General features: G+C 30.9%; 3 protein-coding genes across 4 annotated transcripts; 2 read left to right on the forward strand and 1 right to left on the reverse strand.

The window, feature by feature from the left end:
* The first annotated feature begins 675 nt into the window (after nt 1-675).
* LOC113845943 (carbon catabolite repressor protein 4 homolog 6-like) lies at nt 676-9,084 on the forward strand. Of its 2 annotated transcripts, XM_027473680.1 has the most exons (15): nt 676-852; nt 952-1,309; nt 1,893-2,059; nt 2,535-2,600; nt 3,182-3,234; nt 3,687-3,768; nt 3,894-3,925; nt 5,378-5,459; nt 6,093-6,185; nt 6,274-6,306; nt 6,384-6,472; nt 6,569-7,730; nt 7,886-7,971; nt 8,248-8,332; nt 8,703-9,084. In XM_027473680.1, the coding sequence occupies exons 1-15, from the start codon at nt 760-762 to the stop codon at nt 8,784-8,786; spliced, it is 2,565 nt and encodes an 854-aa protein (XP_027329481.1). In that variant the 5' UTR covers nt 676-759; the 3' UTR covers nt 8,787-9,084. The 2 variants fall into 2 exon arrangements, with proteins under 2 accessions (XP_027329481.1, XP_027329482.1); XM_027473681.1 differs by lacking the exon at nt 8,703-9,084 and having other exon boundaries at nt 706-852; nt 6,569-7,744; nt 8,248-8,338.
* A 1,112-nt stretch (nt 9,085-10,196) lies between these two features.
* Nucleotides 10,197-12,578, reverse strand: LOC113846274 (probable histone H2A variant 3). Its single transcript, XM_027474346.1, has 2 exons — nt 12,371-12,578; nt 10,197-10,739 (listed from the first exon to the last, which is right to left on the reverse strand). The coding sequence occupies exons 1-2, from the start codon at nt 12,476-12,478 to the stop codon at nt 10,443-10,445; spliced, it is 405 nt and encodes a 134-aa protein (XP_027330147.1). The 5' UTR covers nt 12,479-12,578; the 3' UTR covers nt 10,197-10,442.
* Nucleotides 12,579-17,661: 5,083 nt separating this feature from the next.
* LOC113847976 (probable boron transporter 7) lies at nt 17,662-21,872 on the forward strand. Its single transcript, XM_027477318.1, has 12 exons — nt 17,662-17,753; nt 17,878-17,960; nt 18,291-18,483; nt 18,786-18,924; nt 19,246-19,411; nt 19,530-19,712; nt 20,021-20,202; nt 20,300-20,395; nt 20,491-20,607; nt 20,701-21,008; nt 21,341-21,620; nt 21,705-21,872. Exons 1-12 carry the CDS (start codon nt 17,662-17,664, stop codon nt 21,870-21,872), a joined length of 2,007 nt encoding a protein of 668 aa, XP_027333119.1.
* The last annotated feature ends 1,792 nt before the right edge of the window (nt 21,873-23,664 follow it).

A 23,664-nucleotide genomic window follows, 5' to 3' on the forward strand; every position in this document is an offset into this window, starting at 1 on the left:
TTGAAAACCTTTCAAAAGCAACTTGCTATCAATAAAAATTACAGTATTTATAGTCTCATCTTTAAAAATTTTCATTAGCGATTTATTATTAAATAATATTTTTTAATAATTTTTATTGGTTAAAAAAGTGACTTTTAAAAAGTAAAATCTTTTTTGATGGTCAAAAGTTGCTAATAATAATTTTAGTGTATTTTTTTAATTTTTTTTAAATCTCACAAATGACAATTTTTAGTACTAAAAAAAAATTATTTTTGTTATCTTAAATTGTCAATGACAAATTTTATCAATAACTAATCAACCGACATGTAAAATTATTACTAATATTCTTTTAAAAAAAATGTTATATTCAGGTAAATTTATAATAATTTTATAATAAAAAAAAGTAAAATCTATTATATCTTTATAATTGAATGAATTAGATATCGTTTCTTATAAATAGAACAATTATTTCTGTCGTTAATTTTATATCAATAAAGAATATAATTAATTATTTAAAATAAAAATATTAATACTTTTTAATTTTTAAAATAATAAAAGAATCAGACTTATTAATTTTAAAAATATAAACCGTTGAATGATACCATATCATATAAGCATTTTTAAAAGAGTAAGACTACTTTGTTGATATTATTTTTCCTCTTTTAAGCACTGCCACGTGGTAAGTAAAGCCACGCACGCGTCACATCAACGAACGTGCATGAACGCGCCAGCTCATTTACTCGCGTGCACTCGCACTCGCTTGATTCTCTTCCTCCAACAATGCGACGCAGTCCTCCCACCATCCACTTCCTCGCCGCCACAGCCACCGACGCCGGCACAGGCACCGCCATCACAATGTCTTCAAGCTCTCATGTTCTCTCTCTCTCTTTCTTCCTGATGCATACACACGTGCTTATCATAGTAACCAATGCGCTCAGTAATTTCAAAGCTCATTCTTTTATTTTTTCGCAGCAACGAGGACGCGGAAGAGGATTCTCCGGCCGCTTGTACTCCGGTGGGAGAGGCCAGTTCGTTACCGGCGACGCGCACTTCCAGTCAGTTCGTGACGCCAATTTAGGATTCCGGCGAGGCGAGAGAGGAAGCTTCGCGAACCAAACGCAGCACCATCAGAATCCACCTTATAACCCGAGGGCTCCTTCTCCGCCGCAGCATCACAAACCTCAGTTCCGTCACCCTCCGCCGCAGTTTCGGCCGCCTCCGCCGTCTGATAACCGACAAGCGTTTCGTCCGCCACCCCATATTCGGCCTCGGCCTCCGGATTATCGAGACTGGGAGCTTGCTCTGACGCCGCCGCCTCCCCCTCATTGTGGTAACTTCACTCTTATGCTATATGATTATGACTTCGGTTTCAACCTTAGGGTTTAGGAAGAAGTGATTTTTGACATAGCCTGAATATGAATGTTTGAATTCCTGATGTTGCTATATTGTTTTGTTGAATGTGTCAAATTATGAACAAGTAATGGTGAGTGGTTAAATATGAGTTATCATGGGGCAATCGCCTGCTTTTGAGAATTTGGGTGTTAATTTTTGTATATTAAAGAAATCAAGTGTCAGTAAAGAACAAAATTTTCAGATCATGGATTGATGAGTGAGGCTTCGCTTGTGAATTTGGTGGATTTGATTCAAAGATGAGGGTGTGTCACAGGGAGAAGCGCTGTGAGGTTCAAAATTTCAATCTTATAATAAAAGTGTGCGCAAAGTTGGAACTGAATCTGCATAAATGAAAATATTGTAAAACTTTTTGATAATTTGGCAAGTGACAGGAGGATAGGCTTGAGGCTGAGTATTTATCAGTACTCCCCCTTCCACTCTTTGTTGCTCATAATTGGTTGTTTTGGAATCATATATCATCAGACTAATTTAGCTTGGGAATTTTTTCCTGTGCTCAACAGAGAGGTTTAAAGTTCTTTCCTATAATATATTGGCTGACTACCTTGCATTGGACCACCGGAACAAACTTTATTTTCACATACCTCGATACATGTTGGACTGGCAGTGGAGAAAGAGAAACATAATTTTTGAGCTGGGGTTGTGGTCTGCTGATATCATGTGTTTACAGGTTTGTATTAATTATGTTACATATTACACCACAATGCTTATTCTTTGCTTAAGCATGAACGTTTAACATGTTTGTGATCATACTTGTTGTAAAATTTTGTTTGGCTCGTGTGATAATTATGATATGAATCATGTATGTTGTTCTTGGCAATTGTATTTAAAGATAATGACATATTGTAAAAGAGATTCTTCACTTATAATTGTTAATGGAAAACATGGACTTTACATCTCATCACTATCTCATTTTCTGAAAATTGCTTTACATTTTTCCAAACAAGTTCTTTTGGTTGCATTAACATCTTGGTAAGATTTATGTCTTTGGAATTTTAATATATTTTTTTTCAGGCCTCTTTGCTGATCATGTAATTATTATTTTTTATTGTGTTATGTGTATCTGGTATACTGCTCTTGGAAAATATTATTGATCATAAAATTATAAAGAATATTCCCTTTTGATTTTGAATTATCACTTCCAGGAGGTTGATAGATTTCATGAGTTGGCAGATGAGTTGAAGCTTAAGGGATACCTTGGCATTTGGAAGGTGGGTTAGAAGTCTTTGTCTTAATGTTACATGGCATATGCATCCATATTTTGTTCAATGTTGCTTGTGCAATTGGCATCAGTTTGTTTCAGGTTTTGTTTCTGTTCTAGACTTCTAGTATGAATTTTTATAGAAGCTATTTTTAAACAAATGACTGTGTTTTTGCGTTTATGGAATGATCAGAAATTCAGAATATCAAAGATTACATGGTGTTGTTTACCATTAAGATTTAAAAATATATAAATGTACCTCCCATCTGGCATTACAGGTCTCTGTCATCTTGTGTAGTAGAAGCTGGCATTAGCTAGTTAAACAGAGGAGTGTACTGTTACTTGATGAGCAATTTGTTTATCTGTGCCGCATCATTTAGTTGATTGATTGGCTACATTTCCACTTTTCTCCAGTATAATCAATGAGTTGTAATTGTGTCCTATCTTCAGTGTGATTATTTTTCAGTATTATTTTTGTTTTTCTTTTCATATGATTGTCCTCATTTTCACTGATTATTCAATTAATTTTTGAAAGAAAAATAAACAGTTCTATTGCATTATGAAGTCTAATAGCATTCTTTCTACTTATAGATGCGAACAGGGAATCCAGTTGATGGCTGTGCAATCTTTTGGCAAACATCAAGGTTCTCTACGGCTTTGTTTTGCACTGGATGCTACTTGCCACTTATCTTAGTGGGATTTATTTTCTTAAATTGTGATTAAACATTCACAGTATTCATGCACATATAGTTTTGTTAAGCTTATTTTTTGCCATGAAAAATTATGTGTATCTTTTGCAATTTTTTTTGTATGTTTGATGGCTTACACTTATTTATTTGGCTCATATTATTTATAAATTTAGAAAATTTTGTTGGTATTTTCTTTGTATATATTATTGTCATATGATCTTGTTGATACTTGATTCCACTGTTTAATTTTTGCTGTTATTGGGCATTGTATCTGTATGTTACATAATGCTTTTCCCATATATATTTTTTTGGGGGTGGGGGAACCTGCCCTGATGCTTCCTGGGCACTTTTGTTTGCTATTTTCTGTATTTTGCACTTCGTAAGCTCATTACTGTGATATATCATAGGTTCAATTTGTTGTATGAAGAATTCATTGAGTTTAATAAGCTTGGACTTAGAGATAATGTTGCTCAAATATGTGTACTAGAGGTACATAATACTCTCTACTACCCTTGCCTTGTTCAACTTCTGCTGAGATAAACTGAGAATATTCAATTATCTTTCACCGCATAATTTATGTGCTTGGATTTCTTTCCAATATTTTCTTCCTGCAGTCTATTAATCAAAATGGATCTCTGCCATCCAGGTAATTACACTTTTTTTCTTAGGCTAGTTTGATTTGTATATTTCTTCTTTTATATTCCTGTTTTAGAGAAGTGTAAGGGTACCCATGCATATGCTAGTTATCAAAACTGAGTAGTGGCATGGAATGGTCAACCCTGAATACATTATAGTGAGATAGCCACTATGTTAAAGGCAAAGATTATAAATGCTAGACAAATGATTTATATACATATAAATATATCCAAAATAAAAGTTAGACCCATAATTAATAATCCAAAATCATATTTAAACACACAATGACCATAAAAAAGGAAGATGATAGGAAAAAAATAACGGGGAGGCTGTGAATGTGAGGAACATAAACACACACACAAAAATAAAAAAAAAAAAAAATTGAACATATACATGCATGGAAAAAGACTCTTGGATGTGTTGGAAAAGGAACAGGGACTTGAGGGTGAGCAATGCTGGTAAATAGTGGGTTTCAGAAATTGCCTGGCGTGGTCACAAATGATGCTGGGAAGCAGTGGGTTATAGGTTGATTTGAAACATGTCAAATTATGTGTTTTTTGCATGAATGATAAGGGTTTCAATCCCTGTTATGTTTCTAATGCCATAATTGAAGGGGAAAACATGAAAATGCTTAAAAGAGGAAGACTCAGAAGATGGGGGCAAAGATGAAATTTTGTTTTGAGTATTATGGCCGCGACAGCTATGCTTTGCCACTATATCAGCTGTAATCACAACTGTGACCCAAAAACATGTTGACCTGGCACCCTATAGAAGCTTCAAGCCACTCCACCCTGCTCTGGTGCTATGTTGCCACCATGGATGCATTTGACTACTTCGATCGTAAAATGAAATAAATGCCCTATAAGTTCTTGTGCAAGACTAACAGCCAGGTACTACAGCCGTTTAGAGTATCTATGTATCATACGGTGAAAGTGCTGCCTTCTGGTTGTTTCAAGTTCAACATTAAGAAAACCACAATCTCCCTTTTAAGAAAGACCTATCTCATCTAGTGGCTCCCCTGTCCCACAGAGAGAAGAAACGCTTTTGCAAAAGATCAAGGAAAATTACTATTACATGCAGAAAATTATTTTACAATTTTTGTAAAATTAAATGGCATATAGTTAAAATGAATCATTGGAATGTAGTTTCAATTAAGGTCAACATAACTGTAATCTGGCTTAAAAGGCTTGGATAGTCTTTTTTAATCTGGGGAGTATTTTATTATGTTGGCATAAAGCATTAGGATTGTACACAAGGTTGTTGGTTTTTTTTTTTTTTTTTTTTTTTTTTTAAAGTTGATCACTAATTGTATTTTGAATTTAGGACGCTTGTAGCTTTTCTTTTAATAATTGAGGCATTCTTAGCCTTAATTACTTTCTTTTCATTTTTAATTATTATTCATTTTTTTTTATCATGGGATGTTTTTGTGTTCTCAATATAACATAAATGTGACATTCTGCAGCTTGACAGGCTCCAGAAAAGTAGTGGTTTGTAACATTCATGTGCTTTACAATCCTAATAGGGGGGAAATCAAGCTTGGCCAGGTTTGCACTGCCTGCTTGACATAACATTTCCTGTTATGATGAAGCTCTCTGTTCATCTGATTCTGTCTTTATGCATCACCATCTATTGTTATGAAAATGCTCTTCACTTTGATGGCTATTGACACTGCTTTCTGCATTTAAAATGTTGTTTGATTTTTCTTTTTTCCCTTTTTTGGTTTTCTTTTCATCCTTTTTCTATTCATAGCTTAGAGGCTTAGGTCTCTGATACAGGATATTTTTTCTTTTTTAATATCATCAGCAATATTATGTTTTCATCACTTATTCCAGTCATTGATTTGAAATGTTGGTTTGTAGTTTATTGAATCTAGATATGCTGTAGGAGGGTTGCTTGCTATGTTATGTTTTAGGCATACTGTGTGTCAGTGCAAGAACTAAGGATCCTTAAATGTATGCAATTTGACTGATTAATGAATGTGCATAACTTCTGTTCTCTCCATTTGACTTCTGTGAGTGTTGAACAGTATATCCCATCTCATTTGACTCTGTTTCTTTTGCTATTTGAACTGGTAATATCAGGTCTCTGCAGCTAACTCTATCAGCTACTGTTGTGTCTGAAAAATGATTTCAAATTCTTCTTGTAAATGCTTTTGCCTTTATGTTTACTTGGAGCAGGTTAGAGTGCTACTTGATAAGGCTAACGCAGTTTCTAAACTCTGGGATGATGCTCCCGTAGTTATCTGTGGGGACTTTAATTGTACCCCTAAGGTTATTTTTTCTATTATGCCATTTCATTGTTATTTTGTAAAATGTTATCACAGCCTTTGTGATATGAATGTTCTTTATCTTGCCTCAGAGTCCATTATACAACTTTATAGCAGAACAGAAGGTATACTCTTTAGTTCTTTCTGACTTTGATGATCGACACATACAAAGCCGCAAAATGATATGTTTATATTATTACAGTTAGATCTGTCTGGAATAGCTAGGAATAAGGTATCTGGACAAGCTTCTGCTATAATTTGTCCACCAAAGCTCTGGGGTCCTAATTCTAGGTATACTTTTGCATTTGATATGTTTCTATGATGATATTTATTGGATTTCTTGCTTTTTACAAGAAATATATGTTAAAATCTTTTAAAATATTGCAGTGAAAGATCTGCTAATGGTTTAGTTCAAGCCACATCCACTGATGGTGTCAAGGAAGTTATTGAAAAAAATAATTCTTTGTCGGACATGCAGAATCTGGACACTAAGAGTAATAGTTTGGAGAATCAATGTCAGACTGTTTTGGATATGTCTGTTAAGTCTCTTACAAATGTGGAGAGTGGAAAGGAAAATGGTGTATATGCAGGAAAAGATACTCAGGAAACTGCTGTTGTGCATTCTAATATTTTTCATGAAGTTGATAGAATAAAAGAAGAGCCTAACCCTTCATATAATGAAAGTAGGCGCCATATTGATCATGTAAATGGTGAGATTCAAGACATCACACCTGAGACCGCCTCTGCTTCTGAAGCTGTTCACAGGGATACAACTGGTATGGGCTGCAATGAACATATATCAGATGAAGTCCCAACTTCAAGCAAAGAATTATTAAGCAGAAAATCCAACTTACATGGCCCTGAAGGAGATAAGCATGTGGAGTTTGACTGTTTCCTGACTTCTCTCCTGGAAGACAATCAACCTTCCAGGGTGAAGATTGATCTTGGGTCAACAGATGTTGTCAATGTAGAAATTTCTTCAACTAAACCATCCAGCCAGATTTCAGTTTCCAATGCATTTGAAGCCCCTCAAACAGAGTATGGAGATATCTCATCTTGTGAGGTCACTGATAATGACCAAAATAACAGCTTATCAACCTCATATCTGGCTGACAAATCTCATCAATGGTCCAACATTGACGTTCCACTAGATGAAAAACTAGAGAAATCATTCCTTGATGAGACAGATAAAACCAATATAGGCAGTGAAAATATTTGTGAAGATGATAATGCTTTCATATCTTCATTACATAATTCTGAAGGAATTACTCTTGATCTTGACTCATCTATGAAATCAGATCTTGAAAAGTCATATCAGTTTGAGGAATTAGATTCTGCTTCCAACAACTTGGTGGTGCCTGTAGAAAGCAATCAAGTGGAGGATGACTTGTCTCCAAGTGATACTTTCAAATCTATTGATGCAGAGGAAACTTCTTATTATAATCCATCATTATGGACCCCTATGGAGATAGAAACTGCAACAGGAAATGCAGAGTGCACCTTCTTGGAGCATCCTTTATCACTTAGGAGCACATACACTGAAGCTATGGTAGATCTAAAAGAGTCTCCTGCATATTTTTCATTTTAGCTTTACTTTTATGTGACAAGCTGACACATCTTACACCTAATTTAAAAGCTACACTTTACTAAATGCTGTATTTTCACAATTTGTACTAAGAAGTACCACTCTTTGTATACATGCAGGATTGTTCAGGGACCAGAGACCCACATGGAGAGCCCCTGGTAACCAGTTATAATAGGTGCTTCTCAGGCACCGTAGACTACATATGGTAGGTGCTAAGCTCTTGAAGTTTTTCTGCTTCTGTTTTGCTTTCTTGTGCTTATTCAATTTTGAATTGTATAATCACAAGAAGTATATCGTTAAGTCCATTATAGTGTCTTTGCTGAAGCTCTCGTAGTTGCAAGATGTTATTTTTTTCAATAACATTCCTGATAGTGCATTTGAGTTTTAATGAGCATTTGAAAGAATTGATTGTAAACTTGAATGCTTTCAAATATCAAAAGGAGTTTGATAGGAATGCATTTTTTCCATTGATCTGTCACAGGCGAACTAAAGGTCTTCAAACAATCAGAGTTCTTGCTCCAATGCCTAAACATGCCATGGAATGGACTCCAGGATTCCCAACAAAGGTAAGAATAAGTTGGCAGCTTTTGTGTGAGGTTGCAGATGGATGGGGTTTATGTGTGGGTTTTTTTGGGAGTTTTCTTTCCCTCATTATCCTTTTGTGTTACCCACATCTCAGATAAGAGGCTTTTGTTGTAAGGCTGTGAGTCTGTGACTTCAAAACCGGATTCATTTACTAATAGAAGTTTTATGTAAAGAGGGTGGGACATGCTCGTATCGTTGCTTGACTAGATCATTTTTTAATACAATTTAGATTTCCATGATTACCATAAATGCTCATAACTTAATTGGACTTGCTTTCCTTGATTTTGCAAATGTTGCTTAAGATGTGTAACTTCTGACTTGGAAGTTTTTCTTTGCCCTTCTATTGTACAGAAATGGGGTAGTGACCATATTGCCTTGGTTTCCGAATTGGCTTTCTTGAAAGATGGTACCGACACTGGCACCTATATTAAATAGCCAAGGGATGGCCAGATTTGAATTATTTCAAGTGAAAAAGGGTGTCAAGTGAAAAGTGTGGGTGTTATTTCTGATCAATGGTGGAAACACTACTCTTTTCAAGTGAGAGAATCCAAAACCCCTTGCCAAAATTTCCCCCTTCAGTATTTATTTATGTTATAGGGAAGTTCAAGGTTCTGCCAAGTCTGAGGCATATTTCGTTGTAAATTAATAATTTATATTCCTCGTCAAGTCAGTCCAGTACATTTGAAAACCCCTAGCTCATGATATATGGGATATATGATTTTTTGAGCCGTTAGTGCATGAAAGGTTGGTCGATATTATTTAAAAATTAGTTACTTACTTTTTAAAAGCGCTCACAAAGTTTAAGAAAATAAGTGAATAATTTTTTTTTTCTAAACAAGCTGCATTGAACTCAGTTATTCAACTAATCAAATTGGAATGGGTGATATTTGCTAAACTTTTGTGTCTTTGTCCAGAATAATGATGCATATTTACTTATTTTTATCACGAGAGTGTATTACATGACGCTCAACGTAAACATTGTATTTTTTTTCACAAAATAATAATTACTAGTATATAACTGAACAGTTTTTACTTTTCGGGTGGGGGAAACGTGAGACTGTAGTTTTCATTACTATTGTCGATTTGACCGTACTTTACGGGCGGATTAGGCATGACTCTTTCTCTGTCCCCATTTTATGAAACTAATTGATTTTGATGATTGTAATTTACAGTATTTGAAACAGTTTTATGATTCTTTAACTTTGAATAAACGGTTTCCTTCATTGCAAAGGCATCACATCAACGAGGTAAGTACTGAGATTGTAGTCACATTTGATGGGAATTTTATGAATTTTTGAAACTTTGATTCTAGTATGAATATCTATTTTTATTGTCAATGTGTGCACGCAAATTAATTATAAAAATTAATCATATACCTTTTTAGTAGTTCTTTTAAAAATTCGAATATAATTTCTTAAACATATAGCAGGAGACTAACAAGAATTACATCTTTATAATATTGTCAAGCTTCATGATTCAAAATTCAAGTTGCACATATTTTTGGAACGTAATTTGCCCTTGAAATTTGCATGCCACAATGGAAACAACTTTGGAGTTAGTCAGAACAAAACCTCCCCACCCCAGGTTCAAACTTCAGTTTTCTTCGAATATACTGTTACATTCTCTCTGCATCCTTCCAATTTAGTCAATGGTAGCAAAAGTCTTTCCATCAATATTGTCGAACAATTACTAGGCATTTTAGACCATATGATCTCGGTCACTTATATCTTACCATGTGTTAATGGTTTCTTTTTGTAAATTTTAAAATTTATATCCATGACAATAATTGATCGGGCCTATGTAATCGCAGATCACACATTTTTTTCCAATATTGTCAGGTAGTTCATAAAATAAAAAAACCACAAATAATAGCTTTAATGGGACAAGAACCATCTAGCATACAGTACCATAGCACAGAAGTCAACATGTCAGTTAAAACAATTCAAATATAGAAATCAGAAATTTTCAGATTCCTGGGGAAGGACAGTTCAATCAAACTAATGCAAGGAGCAAATTATCCACAATTCAAAGTTATAAAATTTACAGTAAAATTTGTCTTTTCCCACGTTGATTGAAATAACTTGTGAGCTCTCACTCCTTTGAAGACTTGTTGATAAGAGACTTGTGGATATGAGGAATAACACCACCACCGGCTATCGTTCCTTTTATGAGGGTATCAAGTTCTTCATCTCCACGGATAGCAAGCTGTAGATGTCGCGGGGTAATTCGCTTCACCTTCAAATCCTTGCTTGCATTGCCAGCCAACTCCAACACCTCTGCAGTTAAATACTCCAGGATAGCAGCAGAATATACCGCAGCTGTTGCCCCAACTCTTCCATTGGCTGTCACCCTTGACTTCAGAAGACGATGAATACGCCCAACTGGAAACTGTATCAAAAGATATTCAAGGTGACATTGAACAGATTACATTTATGCTAATATGGGACCATTAAACACAAATCGAAGTTCATCATGATTTGCGCCAATACTACACCCATCCAAGAATCAAAGAAAAACGTTAATTAATCACTTGCAACATTAGTTATGATTACTCACTGCCCCTACATTCAAATCAGGTGAAATTCAATAAAAGAAGGAATTCAATAAGGTGAAGAGAAGGAAATTAGCTGGAAAATAAGGTATACTCTGCAAAACAAGAAAGGAAACCCTTAAATGGACTGTGTTTTTCATGTAATAGAAGCTGATCATCTTAAGCTCAAATCAGCTGCTAAGCCAATCAAATGCACTGAATGGTAGCACATGGATTGCTCATTGACAGAAATTTCAACTCTGTACTTCTACCAAAATCATTATATCCGTAAACAAAACTTGGTCAAAGGACAAGGGCACGGGCACAACCAACATCAACAAAAAAAGGGTCCAAGAAACCTCAAAGATACAAATACTACACTCCACCAAATGCACTAAATCATGGATTGCACATTGACACAAAGATTTAGTCTCACCTCTACAGAAATCATCAATACTAGCAAACAAGCGCTAGTCCAAGAGTCTAGAAAACACCACACAATAACGAAAAATGCCAAACAAAGAATTCCATAATAGAGGTAGTAGGAGAAGAATGTAAAAACAGGTAAGGGACCATTGCAGCACAAGTGCCAGCTTTACATTACAATACAAGCCCTCTTACCGTTACAGAAAGCAATTGGCCTCCAACTTCACTAGGGAAATCTAGACAAGGTCCAGCATTCAAAGAACACATGTAAGATAAGTAAACTTCAAGAAAATTAAAGAAATTGAACAAAATGGAATTTAAAGTTTAGAAGAAATTGCCATAATACAAGGTAACCATGACCTAAAAGAATACATCAACAACAACAAAACCTTATCCCTCTAAGTGAGGTTAGCCACATGAACCATACGATGCTAATGGACTCAATCCAAAGCCATATTTTCAAAGACATTAGTTATCAAAAGATCCATTTTCATGATTTCCTCCAAGCTTCTTTTTCCTCCAAGGTTCAGATCTGCTTTTGGTTCAAGGTGAAAAAAAGAATGGTGATTGAACCCTTCCCAATAAACCACACACAACAACACAACACAAAAATTGCCAGAGAAATAGCAGACACTAATTCCCAAATTTTGGGTACACTTGGGTCGGAGAAAAAACTGAAAATTTGAGAATGAAAGCCACTTTATAGACTCTTCATATAAAAAAACAGAGTAAAAAAATTGTACCTAATTTCCACTCCTTTGTTTTTTAACAGAACACAAGTACACAGCAAATATAATCCAAATCCCTACAATAGGAAGGAACCAACGGAGCACCCAAAGAATCCTAATTGTCCTTTCCCTATTTCCTATCAACTAAAACACCTTTTCCCATAAAAAAAAACAATAAAGAAAAAGAAAACTCAACAGTATGTTGAAAACATGCGGATCCAAAACAAAACATTGTAAAGTCAAAAACTTGCGACCATTTGGTAAATGGGCAACACAGAATAATCAAATTTAAAGTAAAAAAAAAAAAAGAGAGGGAAAGAGGGAGATAGAAGAACCTGAAGACCAGCTCTTGAGGAGCGAGAAATGGGTTTCTTCTTATCTTTGTCCTTAGAAGATGATGGGGTTTTACCAGTTATCAACCCTTTTGCGCCTTTCCCTGACATCTCTCTCTTCAACTCAACTACTCCTTCTGCTGTGCCCTTCGCTTCTCAGAAACAAAGCCTTCTACTCTTTTGCTTTGATTGTGAAGGAAAACCAAGTAACACTTTTTTTCCTAAACCACCCTTTATCTATTTTCTTAATTATTACTGTAAAATCTTAAATACTGTCATTAAATGCCTATTTGGTTTGGATATTGTTAAGGATGAATAATTATCATATCAGCAAAGAATTAATTTTATAACACTTTTCAGTAATGATTTTTATTTTCTCAAGATAACTAGAGACTAATTTCTTAAAACAAATAACTATTATTGAATTGAACTTCTTTTATTAATAGAACTGCTTTTAGTTGTGTTGTTTTATGGTACATTAGTTCAGGTATTTTGTTTTTTAAAGGGTTTAAGTAGCTATTGTACTCACTTATTAATATAATTTCAGTTGCTGATAAAAAAATAAAAATTTAAGCTATTAAATATAATTAAAGCATATGTTAAAACTAATTTTAGCAATAAATTCTATATTTCATATGTTAATGAAATTGGAAATTAATTTCTAATGTAAAATAAAACAAGCACACAATTAAATAATTTGACAATCTGTCACTTACATAATTGCATGTTCATCAATAACATTATTATAAAAGTAAAATTGATTACGCAATAATATTATATCCTATATTTATTATATATAATAAATAGTGAACTTAAATAATGTTATTAAATATTATATTCATTTAATATAATATTTATTGGATTTATTAAATATAATATAACAATAAAAAGTATGATTAAGAAGATTAATTAAAATCACTATCAAATAAAAATATAATTACAAAATTAAATACTTAACATCAATGTTCTGCTATATAATAAAAAAAGCGCATCACCTTTATTGTAAATAAGAAATTCACTTTATAAAACATTTTAAAATAATAAAATGCAAGTTCACATTTTAAAACATCAATGATTTAAATATTAGTGTTATTTGATTTTGTACAAATGTGAAATTATTCGGTTTTGAAATAAATATTTGATTTCTCCTATATTCATCAATCCATGGTAGATTTCAGTCAATAAAATTTTAATTGTTAAACAAATTTAGAACATTGTTTGTTCTCAAATAAATAAAATCTGGATGCTACTCTAAACTTAATTTTAAACTCATTCTTGATTAGACTTAATATGTCTCTTTTTTTTAGATGGTTAAAATGATTTTTAATCAAGGCTTGTAATGAAAAAAAAATCAAGGAAGGAATATTAAACTCAATGAGGTGAACTATGATTTTGACATTTTATCTTTTTACCTTCCATTTAGTTTTGTTTACAATGATACACATTCATTGTTATTACACTTGAGAGGAAAAATATTCTATAGTAAATTTTAAATATTACTTCACATATTTTTTAAAATAAAATTTTAATAAGCATATATGTATTTAGTTTAACTTATTTTAGAAAAACATTTATTTATTTACAGAATTTTGAATAAAAGTAATTATGTGTTTCAATGAGATTATTATTATTTTTTATTTTGTAACAAAATTTAAAAAATACATATTTGTTTGGATGATTTGCAAAAATTAAATTATAATTTATTATAAAGGAAATATTATATTTAAAATAAGTGAAATTATAGAGCTTATGATTAAACGTTATTAATTTTTTAATTGACTTTTACTTTCTCATTGATTTTGAATAATTATTTTTTAAATGCAAGACTAGCTATTACACATAATTTTATATTTTTTTTCTTGCAATTTCGATATAGAAAGAGTGATTATATAGAATACACAATAAATAATTTTAAAATCATTTTTCATCCAAAATATTTAAATAAAATATTATTTTTAATTAATTATTTTAATAATAACTTATAGATATAACTATTTTTTTTATTTAAATTTATTTTTTTAGCTAATTCAAACATATACAATAGTTTTAAAATTTAAGCCGAAATGAACATGAGTAATACTTGTTAAATTAATAAATAGACTAACAATAGCAAAAGAATAAAAATAATAAATAAATAAATAGATAGACTAACTTTTAAGTCATTAATAACTCTTCAAAGATATTGTTAGTGATAGGTGTCTAAAATAAATAATGAGTAATTATTTACACATAAAAATTGTTTAACTGACATCTCAGATGAATCAAATTCTTTAACATATATATGGATTTGTTAAATGAATTTTAAGGGTTAACCATGAAAAAAATACTTAAAATTAAGAAGGAAAAAAGTATTTCAATGCAAACAATAATATGCCAATTCAATATCTAAATGAACTAAGAGATTATTTACTTAATTAAATTCATAATACATATTAAAATGTTTAATAATAAATGTGAGATAAAAGTACGTAAAAAATAACAATACTCAATCCTTTATAAATAGTATTATAGACAAGATCAACAATTACAAAATTGACATAATTAATTATCAATTATTGAAGCTTCAACATGACTGGTAACACAATTGATGATGACATCAGTTATAAGTGAGTTTGTGAATAAATTTTTATACAAAAAATAACATAAAAATAGTTTTAAAATAATTTATTTCTTTAAGTTTTAGAAAATTTAAATAAGAGTAATTTTTAAAAGATAAAGAAATATAAATTAATTTTAATTTATAATTTTTTTGTCATTTTATCACTTAATTTTTTTACTCTTATAGAGAAATTTATCTAAACTGCGAGCCATATTTTATTACGCACAAGTAATTATACTATGCATTATCAATAATAACGTCACCAAAAGAATTAATAATGAATAGGATGAAAAAGAGAAATTATATTAAAAAGTATATAATGTATTTAATAAGCTACCTTAGTGTAATTACCTTTAACAGAATTTATTTTAACCATATAACCTCATGATAATAAAATTGATAATTAGTATTACTTCTCTTAATAAAAAATATATGTAGTACTCTAAAAATATTATCTGTAATAAATCATACATTAATAAAAAATTATTTAATTTTTTTACATATTGAATTTATATTTTTCTCATCTTTAAATAAATTTGTGTAATAAATAAGTATTTTCCAATAACAAGTAATATAGGACAATTATCCAGTTGTGAAAATAATTTATAATAAATTAATATATGATAATGTGAATCAATACATAGTATGCTATGTATCATTAAATTAAATTTATAATCTATTTTAGATCAAATGCATGCTTTCATCTTATATTAAATATAGTTTTGAATTTCATTTGTTAACCTTTTCTTTTAAGTTTTTAATTTAATACTCTAAAAGTTATTAAATTAGTACAAACTTTCTTGAATGTTACTTCTATTGACACAATTAATCATATATGTATTTTGCCAATTATGATAAAACACTAAAAGAATTAGCCTACATAAAAGTTATTAAGTAAAAAATATTTAATATTAAAAAACTCAATAACTTAAAAACGAACTTTGAACAAAAATTAATAGGATGAGAAATTAGAAAACTATAAAATAGTTGAAAAGATAAGAGTACATTTTTGGTCAAAAACATATAAAGTATATTAAATGTTGAAATTATTAATGAGATGACTATACTTTTTTTTTTCTTTTATTAAAATAATTGAAATGTTGAGAAGCCGAGGTGCAAGCAGGATGCACTAATAATATTAGTTCAATTTGAAGGAGACAATTTTCCTCAGAAGTCCATAAAGAAGGATGAAATCTAGCAACCAAGGTAGAAGCATACGACATCATCAATGTTTCCGAAATAGTAGGAAATGGGAAATGGATCTGTCCTTGTAACAACACCCCACAAAAATCGCTCATTTGCCTTTTCAACCTTTCTATTTTTTGCATGCATGCCACCCACCCTTCTCCCCCTTCTATGCCTCTGGCTATTCCTTCCTCCTTTGTGTGTTCTCTCTCTCTCTCTCTCCCCCCCCCCCCTCTCTCTCTCTCCTCCACCCTTCGCACGTTAGAGAGAGAACAACCATCCAAAAAGAGTCACACCCTTCGTATTCTGGATTCTCCAGCAACTCTTAATTTCTTTAAACATTTTTCTTTATTACACTAAGCCTCCTGATCCTCCCTCCTTATTGTACCATTATCTTATACTCACTTTGCATTTCCTTGTTCCTCCAAATCCTAAGGGTCCATTTTGGGCCCTCATTTAACGTGCGTTCTTTTTAACATTCCCTTTTCTTCTTCTTTATATTGTGTCATCTATGTGTGTGCATCTTTTATATATATATATATATATATATATATATATATATATATATATATAACTTTTGGTTTCATCGTTTGGTTTTATTTGTTATTTTGGAATTTTCTAATCTGTAATGTACATGTATTTTGTTGCACGAAGGCTTCTTCATTGGGTTCTTTATTGCGAGGAGCACCCATTTTACGTGTCCTTTTCGATTGAAGCTTTATTAAAAATAATTGAAAAGAGATTTATTAATGATTACAAGAAAAGAGATTTATAATGATTGATGGTGGTGAGAGTTAACCATGATGCTTAATTTGTAATTTACTCTCATTGTTTTTATTATTTTATCATTTATTATACCACTGACATTAAGGATTTAAATTGGGGTTGCATTCGACTCGTGATTACAAAAAATGCAGAAAAATGAAAGCAAATGCGAATGTTGGGCCATAATTGCAATTGTAGATAGTATAATTGCACTTATAGTAGTAGACGTCAGTTCAAAACCTTATCCCACTTGTATAAGCTACACCGGTCTTAGGATGCTGGAGAAAATATATATCATGTCTGTTTCATACCACAAATTTATATAATTTCTTTATTTTATATTGTTTAAGGACAAGTGAATTCTCGAAAATTCCTTTATTTTAGATGTTTATCTATATATATATATATATATATATATATATATATATTGCTTGTACTGTATTTGTAGCAATTGTAATGATTTATTGATTGCACTTATATTGTGCCTTATTTTCTCTCTTTTCTTTTTAAGAAAATTTTTTAATAACACTTCTTTTAAATACTTTTTGTAACATAAATTTTATCCAATAATACTGAATATGTTAAAAAATGTATTAAAGTATACGTTAATAACATTTTTTTTAAATAAATGCTAACACACTGAAATATGCTAATAGTTCATTCATTTCAAGACATCACAATTTTCTCAAATATAACTAAATTTTTGAAATTTATGAATTTATGTCTAATCTCTTGCATCAGCGCTATGGGACCATTTAGCGGAATAATTCAAGATGTCAAAGGAAGAGTTAAGTGCTATAAACAAGATTGGGCTTGTGCAATCTGTTCTGGCGCTAGGTAATTCTTGTTTATCTTGGCCTTCTGGGGGAGCAACACATTACATATTAATGACACTTACCTCTTCTCTTTACATGTGTTGTCTGTGCTCAATTTTAATTTATGGTTCTTTGAGTAATGCTAGGATACTTGCTCCAACTTTCTACATATTCTTCGCTTCTGCTCTTCCTGTTATTGCTTTTGGAGAGCAACTTTATAGGGATACAGGTAAAACTTTTGAAGTAGCCTCAAATCCTTGAAGATAAAAACATGGAGCTAGAGTTTACTTTCAACCATATAGGGGATATATGTTGTCACTTTTATGTGTTTAATGTCACCCATATTTTAAACAAAAGTATGTGAAATACTCCTATTATTACCATGATTATAAGAGAAAAAAAATTAAGATATTTTAGTAACAAATCATTTAAATATATAAAAGTAATAATATAAACACTTAAGGATGATGATATACACACTTACAATAGAGATATTCTTTTTGTAGCTAATATTATGTTTGTTGTTCTATAATTGAGCATCCATATTATGATCTTACAGATGGAAGTTTGAGCACAGCGGAAACACTGGCATCAACTGCTATTTGTGGAATTATCCAGTCTATATTTGGTGGTCAACCTTTATTGATTCTAGGTGTTGCTGAACCAACTGTTATAATGTACACTATTCTATTTCAATTCTGCAAGGATAGGCCAGAACTAGGTGCCAAGCTCTTTTTGCCTTGGGCTGGTTGGTATGTGTGGCATTTAACGCTATAATTATGTTTTTACTTTCTCATCTAGCTACTTCATTCACTGTTCAAACAAATGTTAGTCACTAAAATTGAGTTTAAACATCAAAGTAATAATAAAATTTAATTAAAAATATTTATTGCATTAAAAATATAGTGTAATAAATATTTTTTAAATAAAAGTTTAATACTTTAACCTGCTTAAACTCAAATCTTAAAAATGATGTTAACAAAATTGTTTTTTAAATATAATAGTTGAATTGTAGTACATATATGTCTGACTTCAATGTTCAATTCTGTTGTAGGGTTTGTGTATGGACAGCATTCTTGCTTATAATGCTTGCAGTTTTTAACGCGTGCACAATTATCAGTAGGTTCACAAGAATTGCAGAGGAAATGTTTGGCATGCTAATTACTGTCCTTTTCTTCCAAGAGGCGATTAAAGTATAATACTAACTCTTGATAACAACGTAGGGTATATTTTAAGTATATTTTTGGAGAAGTTTTTATATAAGAAAAAATTCAGTATGAAAAATAAATAAAATTTTTATCATGTTAGAAATAATTTGTTTCCTGAAACTTTAGAGAAACTATTCAAATAAAAAAGTTTCTCAAAATTTTTAAAAAAATAGAAAAATATGAATTATTTATAATTTATAAAAAGATAGTTTTTATACTGATTTTTTTCTTTTACATTGATTACTTCTCAGGAATATTGTAAATTTTACACTACAAGATTCAACTTGAAAATTGTTTGATTCGTAGGGACTTATAAGCGAGTTTGGCATACCAAAGGCTGAAAATCCATTGTTAGAGGAATATCAATTCCAATGGCGGTATACAAATGGATTACTTGCAATCATTTTCTCTTTTGGAGTGCTTCTCACTGCCATGAAAAGTAGAAGAGCAAGATCCTGGACATATGGCACAGGTAAATAACTTGAAATATCTATATACCAAATAAACCACACACAAAATGTTTTCAACATTTTATGTAAGACTTAGTTTCTTTTATCATTATATTTATCTTCCTTGTGTACTTTTTGCAGGGTGGCTACGAGGTTTCATTGCAGATTATGGGGTATCAATGATGGTAGTGTTTTGGACTGGACTATCTTATACAGTACCAGGCAAAGTTCCATCTAGTGTTCCTAGAAGGCTAATTTGTCCACTTCCTTGGGAATCTGCATCTCTCTACCACTGGACAGTTGTGAAGGTACTATTATTATACACAAATTTTTTTTTAGGTTTTTCTACGTTATTGTTCTTTCATTAAAATTAAAATTTTACTTTGACGATAACCGTAATAAAGATAAGTGCATATTACTGAGGTAAATTTTAAATTTAATTGGAGAACAATACTAAAAACATTTATGGTATTGAACTTATATTTTATATTTTATCTTCTTATGAGATGGAATTAGTCCCTTTGATGGTAGTACAAAAAATGTTGTTCTCTTACTTCTGATGATTTCATCATGCTATCTTGCACTATGATCGTGGAGAAGATGAATGTTCAACGTTGTATATTGCAATTGCTAATTGCAGGATATGGGGAAGGTACCTTTGGTTTATATCTTTGCGGCACTTATTCCAGCTGTGATGATAGCTAGTTTATACTTTTTTGATCATAGTGTAGCTTCTAAGATGGCTCAACAGAAGGAATATAACCTTCAGAAACCACCTGCCTACCATTACGATATTTTCCTACTTGGAATAATGGTATATTATTTTCTCTAAAATTAATCTTGCTTCCTAAAGCTTCTTTTTGTATAAATTCTACAAGTTGCCTGACCCATCCTATCCTCTTAATCTTTAGACTCTAATTTGTGGTGTTCTTGGCCTTCCTCCATCAAATGGAGTCCTTCCTCAATCCCCCATGCATACAAAGAGTTTGGCAGTTCTTAGGAGGCAGGTAAGTATCATCTTAATTTTACATAAATACCCTTAAATCTAAATCATTAACTCAAAAATATATTTGATATATATATTACCTGGATCAATTTGTAGTTGATTCGAAAGAAGGTGATAAAAAGTGCCAAAGAGTGCATTAAACAACAAGGAAGTAACTCTGAATTATATGGAAAAATGCAAGCTGTGTTTATAGAAATGGATACAGCGCCCACTGTAAGTATACGTAGCTAACTTGATACATATTTGTGTGTGCACGCGCGTGCATATTTAAGAGCAATTTGATTGCCGTTTTTAAATTTGGTTTAGGAAAAGGAGTTGGAGAATTTGAAGGAGGCTGTAATGAAATCTAATGAAAAAGAAGGTGAGAAGGAAAATTTTGATCCTGACAAACACATAGATGCCTATCTACCTGTTCGGGTCAATGAGCAAAGAATGAGTAACTTATTACAGTCTCTTCTGGTTGCTGTATCAATTTTAGCTATCTCTGTTATCAAAAGAATACCTACTTCAGTTCTATGGGGATATTTTGCTTACATGGCAATTGATAGTCTCCCAGGAAATCAATTCTGGGAAAGAATATTGCTTCTCTTCATCTCTCCAAACCGGCGCTACAAGTAAGTATTTTTATAAGTAAACTTTTGATCAAACACAATTGTTTTTAAATTGGTATATTGGTTCATGAATTTCAAAGTTGTCTTTTCTTTGTGATGGAAATACTTTTTTTTTATATTAGACAAGAGGAGTGTTAGAAACACATTTTTTTAAATACATTCTATTAAATTAAAAATATAAAAATATGAATGAAAATTAATAAATTAAGAGTATAACTCATAATATGTGTTTAATAAGCTGGTATCCAACTTATGACATTTTCCTTTACTTTAATTTAATAAGCTAATTTCATGTTGACTTGTCACTGTTCTAATATGTGTTTTTTTTCTGGCAGAATTTTGCAAGGATCACATGCCTCATTTATAGAGTCAGTACCATTCAAGGCCATAGCTGCATTCACAATCTTACAATTTGTGTATTTTCTCATATGTTTTGGAGTAACATGGATACCTATTGGAGGAATACTATTTCCGCTACCTTTCTTCTTACTCATAACTATAAGAGAGCATTTGCTTCCAAAGCTATTCAAGCCTAACCATCTTCAGGAACTTGATGCTGCTGAGTATGAAGAAATTGGTGGTGCTCCACATGTTGCACATAATATATCGCTAAGGGTACTTTTATTGTTCACTTCTTGATACAAAATCAGTTATATGTTTATAACACTTCTGAATGTAATCTTAAAAATGCTTGATCAGGATAAAGAGCCAGGTGATGGTGACAGCGAAAAGAGTTCAGAAGATTATTATGATGCAGAGATATTGGATGAGATGACAACCAACAGAGGAGAATTAAAACTTAGAGCTGTAAGCCGAAATAATAGTAGAAGCCTCAGCCACAGCTTCAATGAAGACAGGCAAATTTAGGTAACATGCACACACGTACAGATAGATAGAAACATGTTGTATCTTTCTACTGTTTCAGCATACAAATTTTTCTACTCACAGAAAATGACATGTGACTTTTAAAAAAATATTAACTAACTATTATTTTTAACAATTTTTTTCTTTTGAATATATGTGTCATTTTTATGTAATTAAGTAAAATAATTTGTAAGTCAATTGTAATAGTAAGAGGATAAAATATTTCTAACATATATATATAACCCTTGGGTTTGAATAAATATATAGCATTTATTTTTTCTTTGGATGATAAGGTGTATTAGCTAAATATGATATGGACTTGGACAGATTTACCTTGAAGAAGCAAGGGTATATATGATGAATTAGTCGCTCTCCATTGGCCTTTTGTTAGCAATTAGAAATGAGTTTGATATATGAGTATGATCTTCTTGAAAGAAATCAAGATTCTTGCAAAAGTCAGTTAAGTTTGGAGTCAATTTTGTGTTGAACAAGAAAGGATTCAATCGGGGGAAGATATGAAGATGCAAATGGAGAAGAAATCATTTGAACTTTCAAATTTCTCGGAAAATACACTTCCATGTTGAGTTCAAGGACTATTTTCCTAAATTAGTTGGCAATGAAATTCAAAAAGTAGAGTCATCAGAGGTGGAGGTGAGATTGATAAGAGAGAGAAAAGTGGGAGGAGCAAGGAAATAAGAGTTTTTTTTTAAAAAAAATTACTATACTTGTTATAACGTTGAAATACAGACAAGTTTGTAACTCTCTCTCTCTCTCTCTCTCTCTCATCCTTGTTTATTGGATACTTTAGGTGTTCGTAACTTTTTTGAGCCATAAAGTATACGGTTGATTAAACTTTTGGTAGGCTTAAAGCAAATTTTAATATTAAGTTTTTTTAAAAATAAAAATATTTTAATAATATTTTATTACTTTTTTTAAAAAAAATTGAAATGTAAATATGTATTAAAGTAATACAATAAATTTGATTAATAATCTTTAATCAATACTAAAATTAATCGATTTAGGTGAACTTATAAAAAAAAAATAGCTTATTTCAATAAATTTTATATATTTATTTCAATTAGTTTCATGAGCATGACACTACCAAAAGGCTCTATACGATGAGAGTTTATTAAATAAGTAAATAAGTAATTAAATTATTTAGTGATTATCTAAATATTTTGTTTATTTTTTGAGATATATATTACTGATCTTTAGTAAAATGTTAGTAATTTATTTTTAAAATATCATTTTTAATTTAATACTTATTATTTAGAGTATATAATGTGATAAATAAGTAAAAATATAATTAATTTCTAAGTTTTAACGTTATTATACGTGCAAAATTAGATTATAAATTATTGAGAAAAGTAAATTAAATACTATAAAAGGAGAAAGAGAAATTATAAAAAGAGTTATCTTGAGAAGATTACTTTTTTAGTTAATCTTTGAAAGTACAAAATTACATAAAGCTAATTAAAAAATAATATGCGCAACAACTAAAAAAATAACTGAATATATTCACACAAATTAAACAAAATGTAGTTACTTTAGCACAATAGATTTTTATTATAATTTTATAAAAAAACATATTTTGATTTTAATATTTTAAAATAATTTTTCCTTACATTTTCATAAGTTTTCTTTTCTTAAGTTTTTATTTCTGGTTTGATCCAATAAGAGGTTATAAATGTTAATTTTTGGTTGACCATATAAGTGAAAATTACTAAAAATAATAATTTGCTATAATATAAAGATTAAAACTAAAAAAAATTGTTTGTGAGACTTTAAAATAAAA

Source organism: Abrus precatorius, unplaced genomic scaffold, assembly GCF_003935025.1.
Source record: "Abrus precatorius isolate BTA unplaced genomic scaffold, Abrus_2018 Scaffold8, whole genome shotgun sequence".
In the NCBI taxonomy this organism is placed as follows: Eukaryota; Viridiplantae; Streptophyta; class Magnoliopsida; order Fabales; family Fabaceae; genus Abrus; species Abrus precatorius.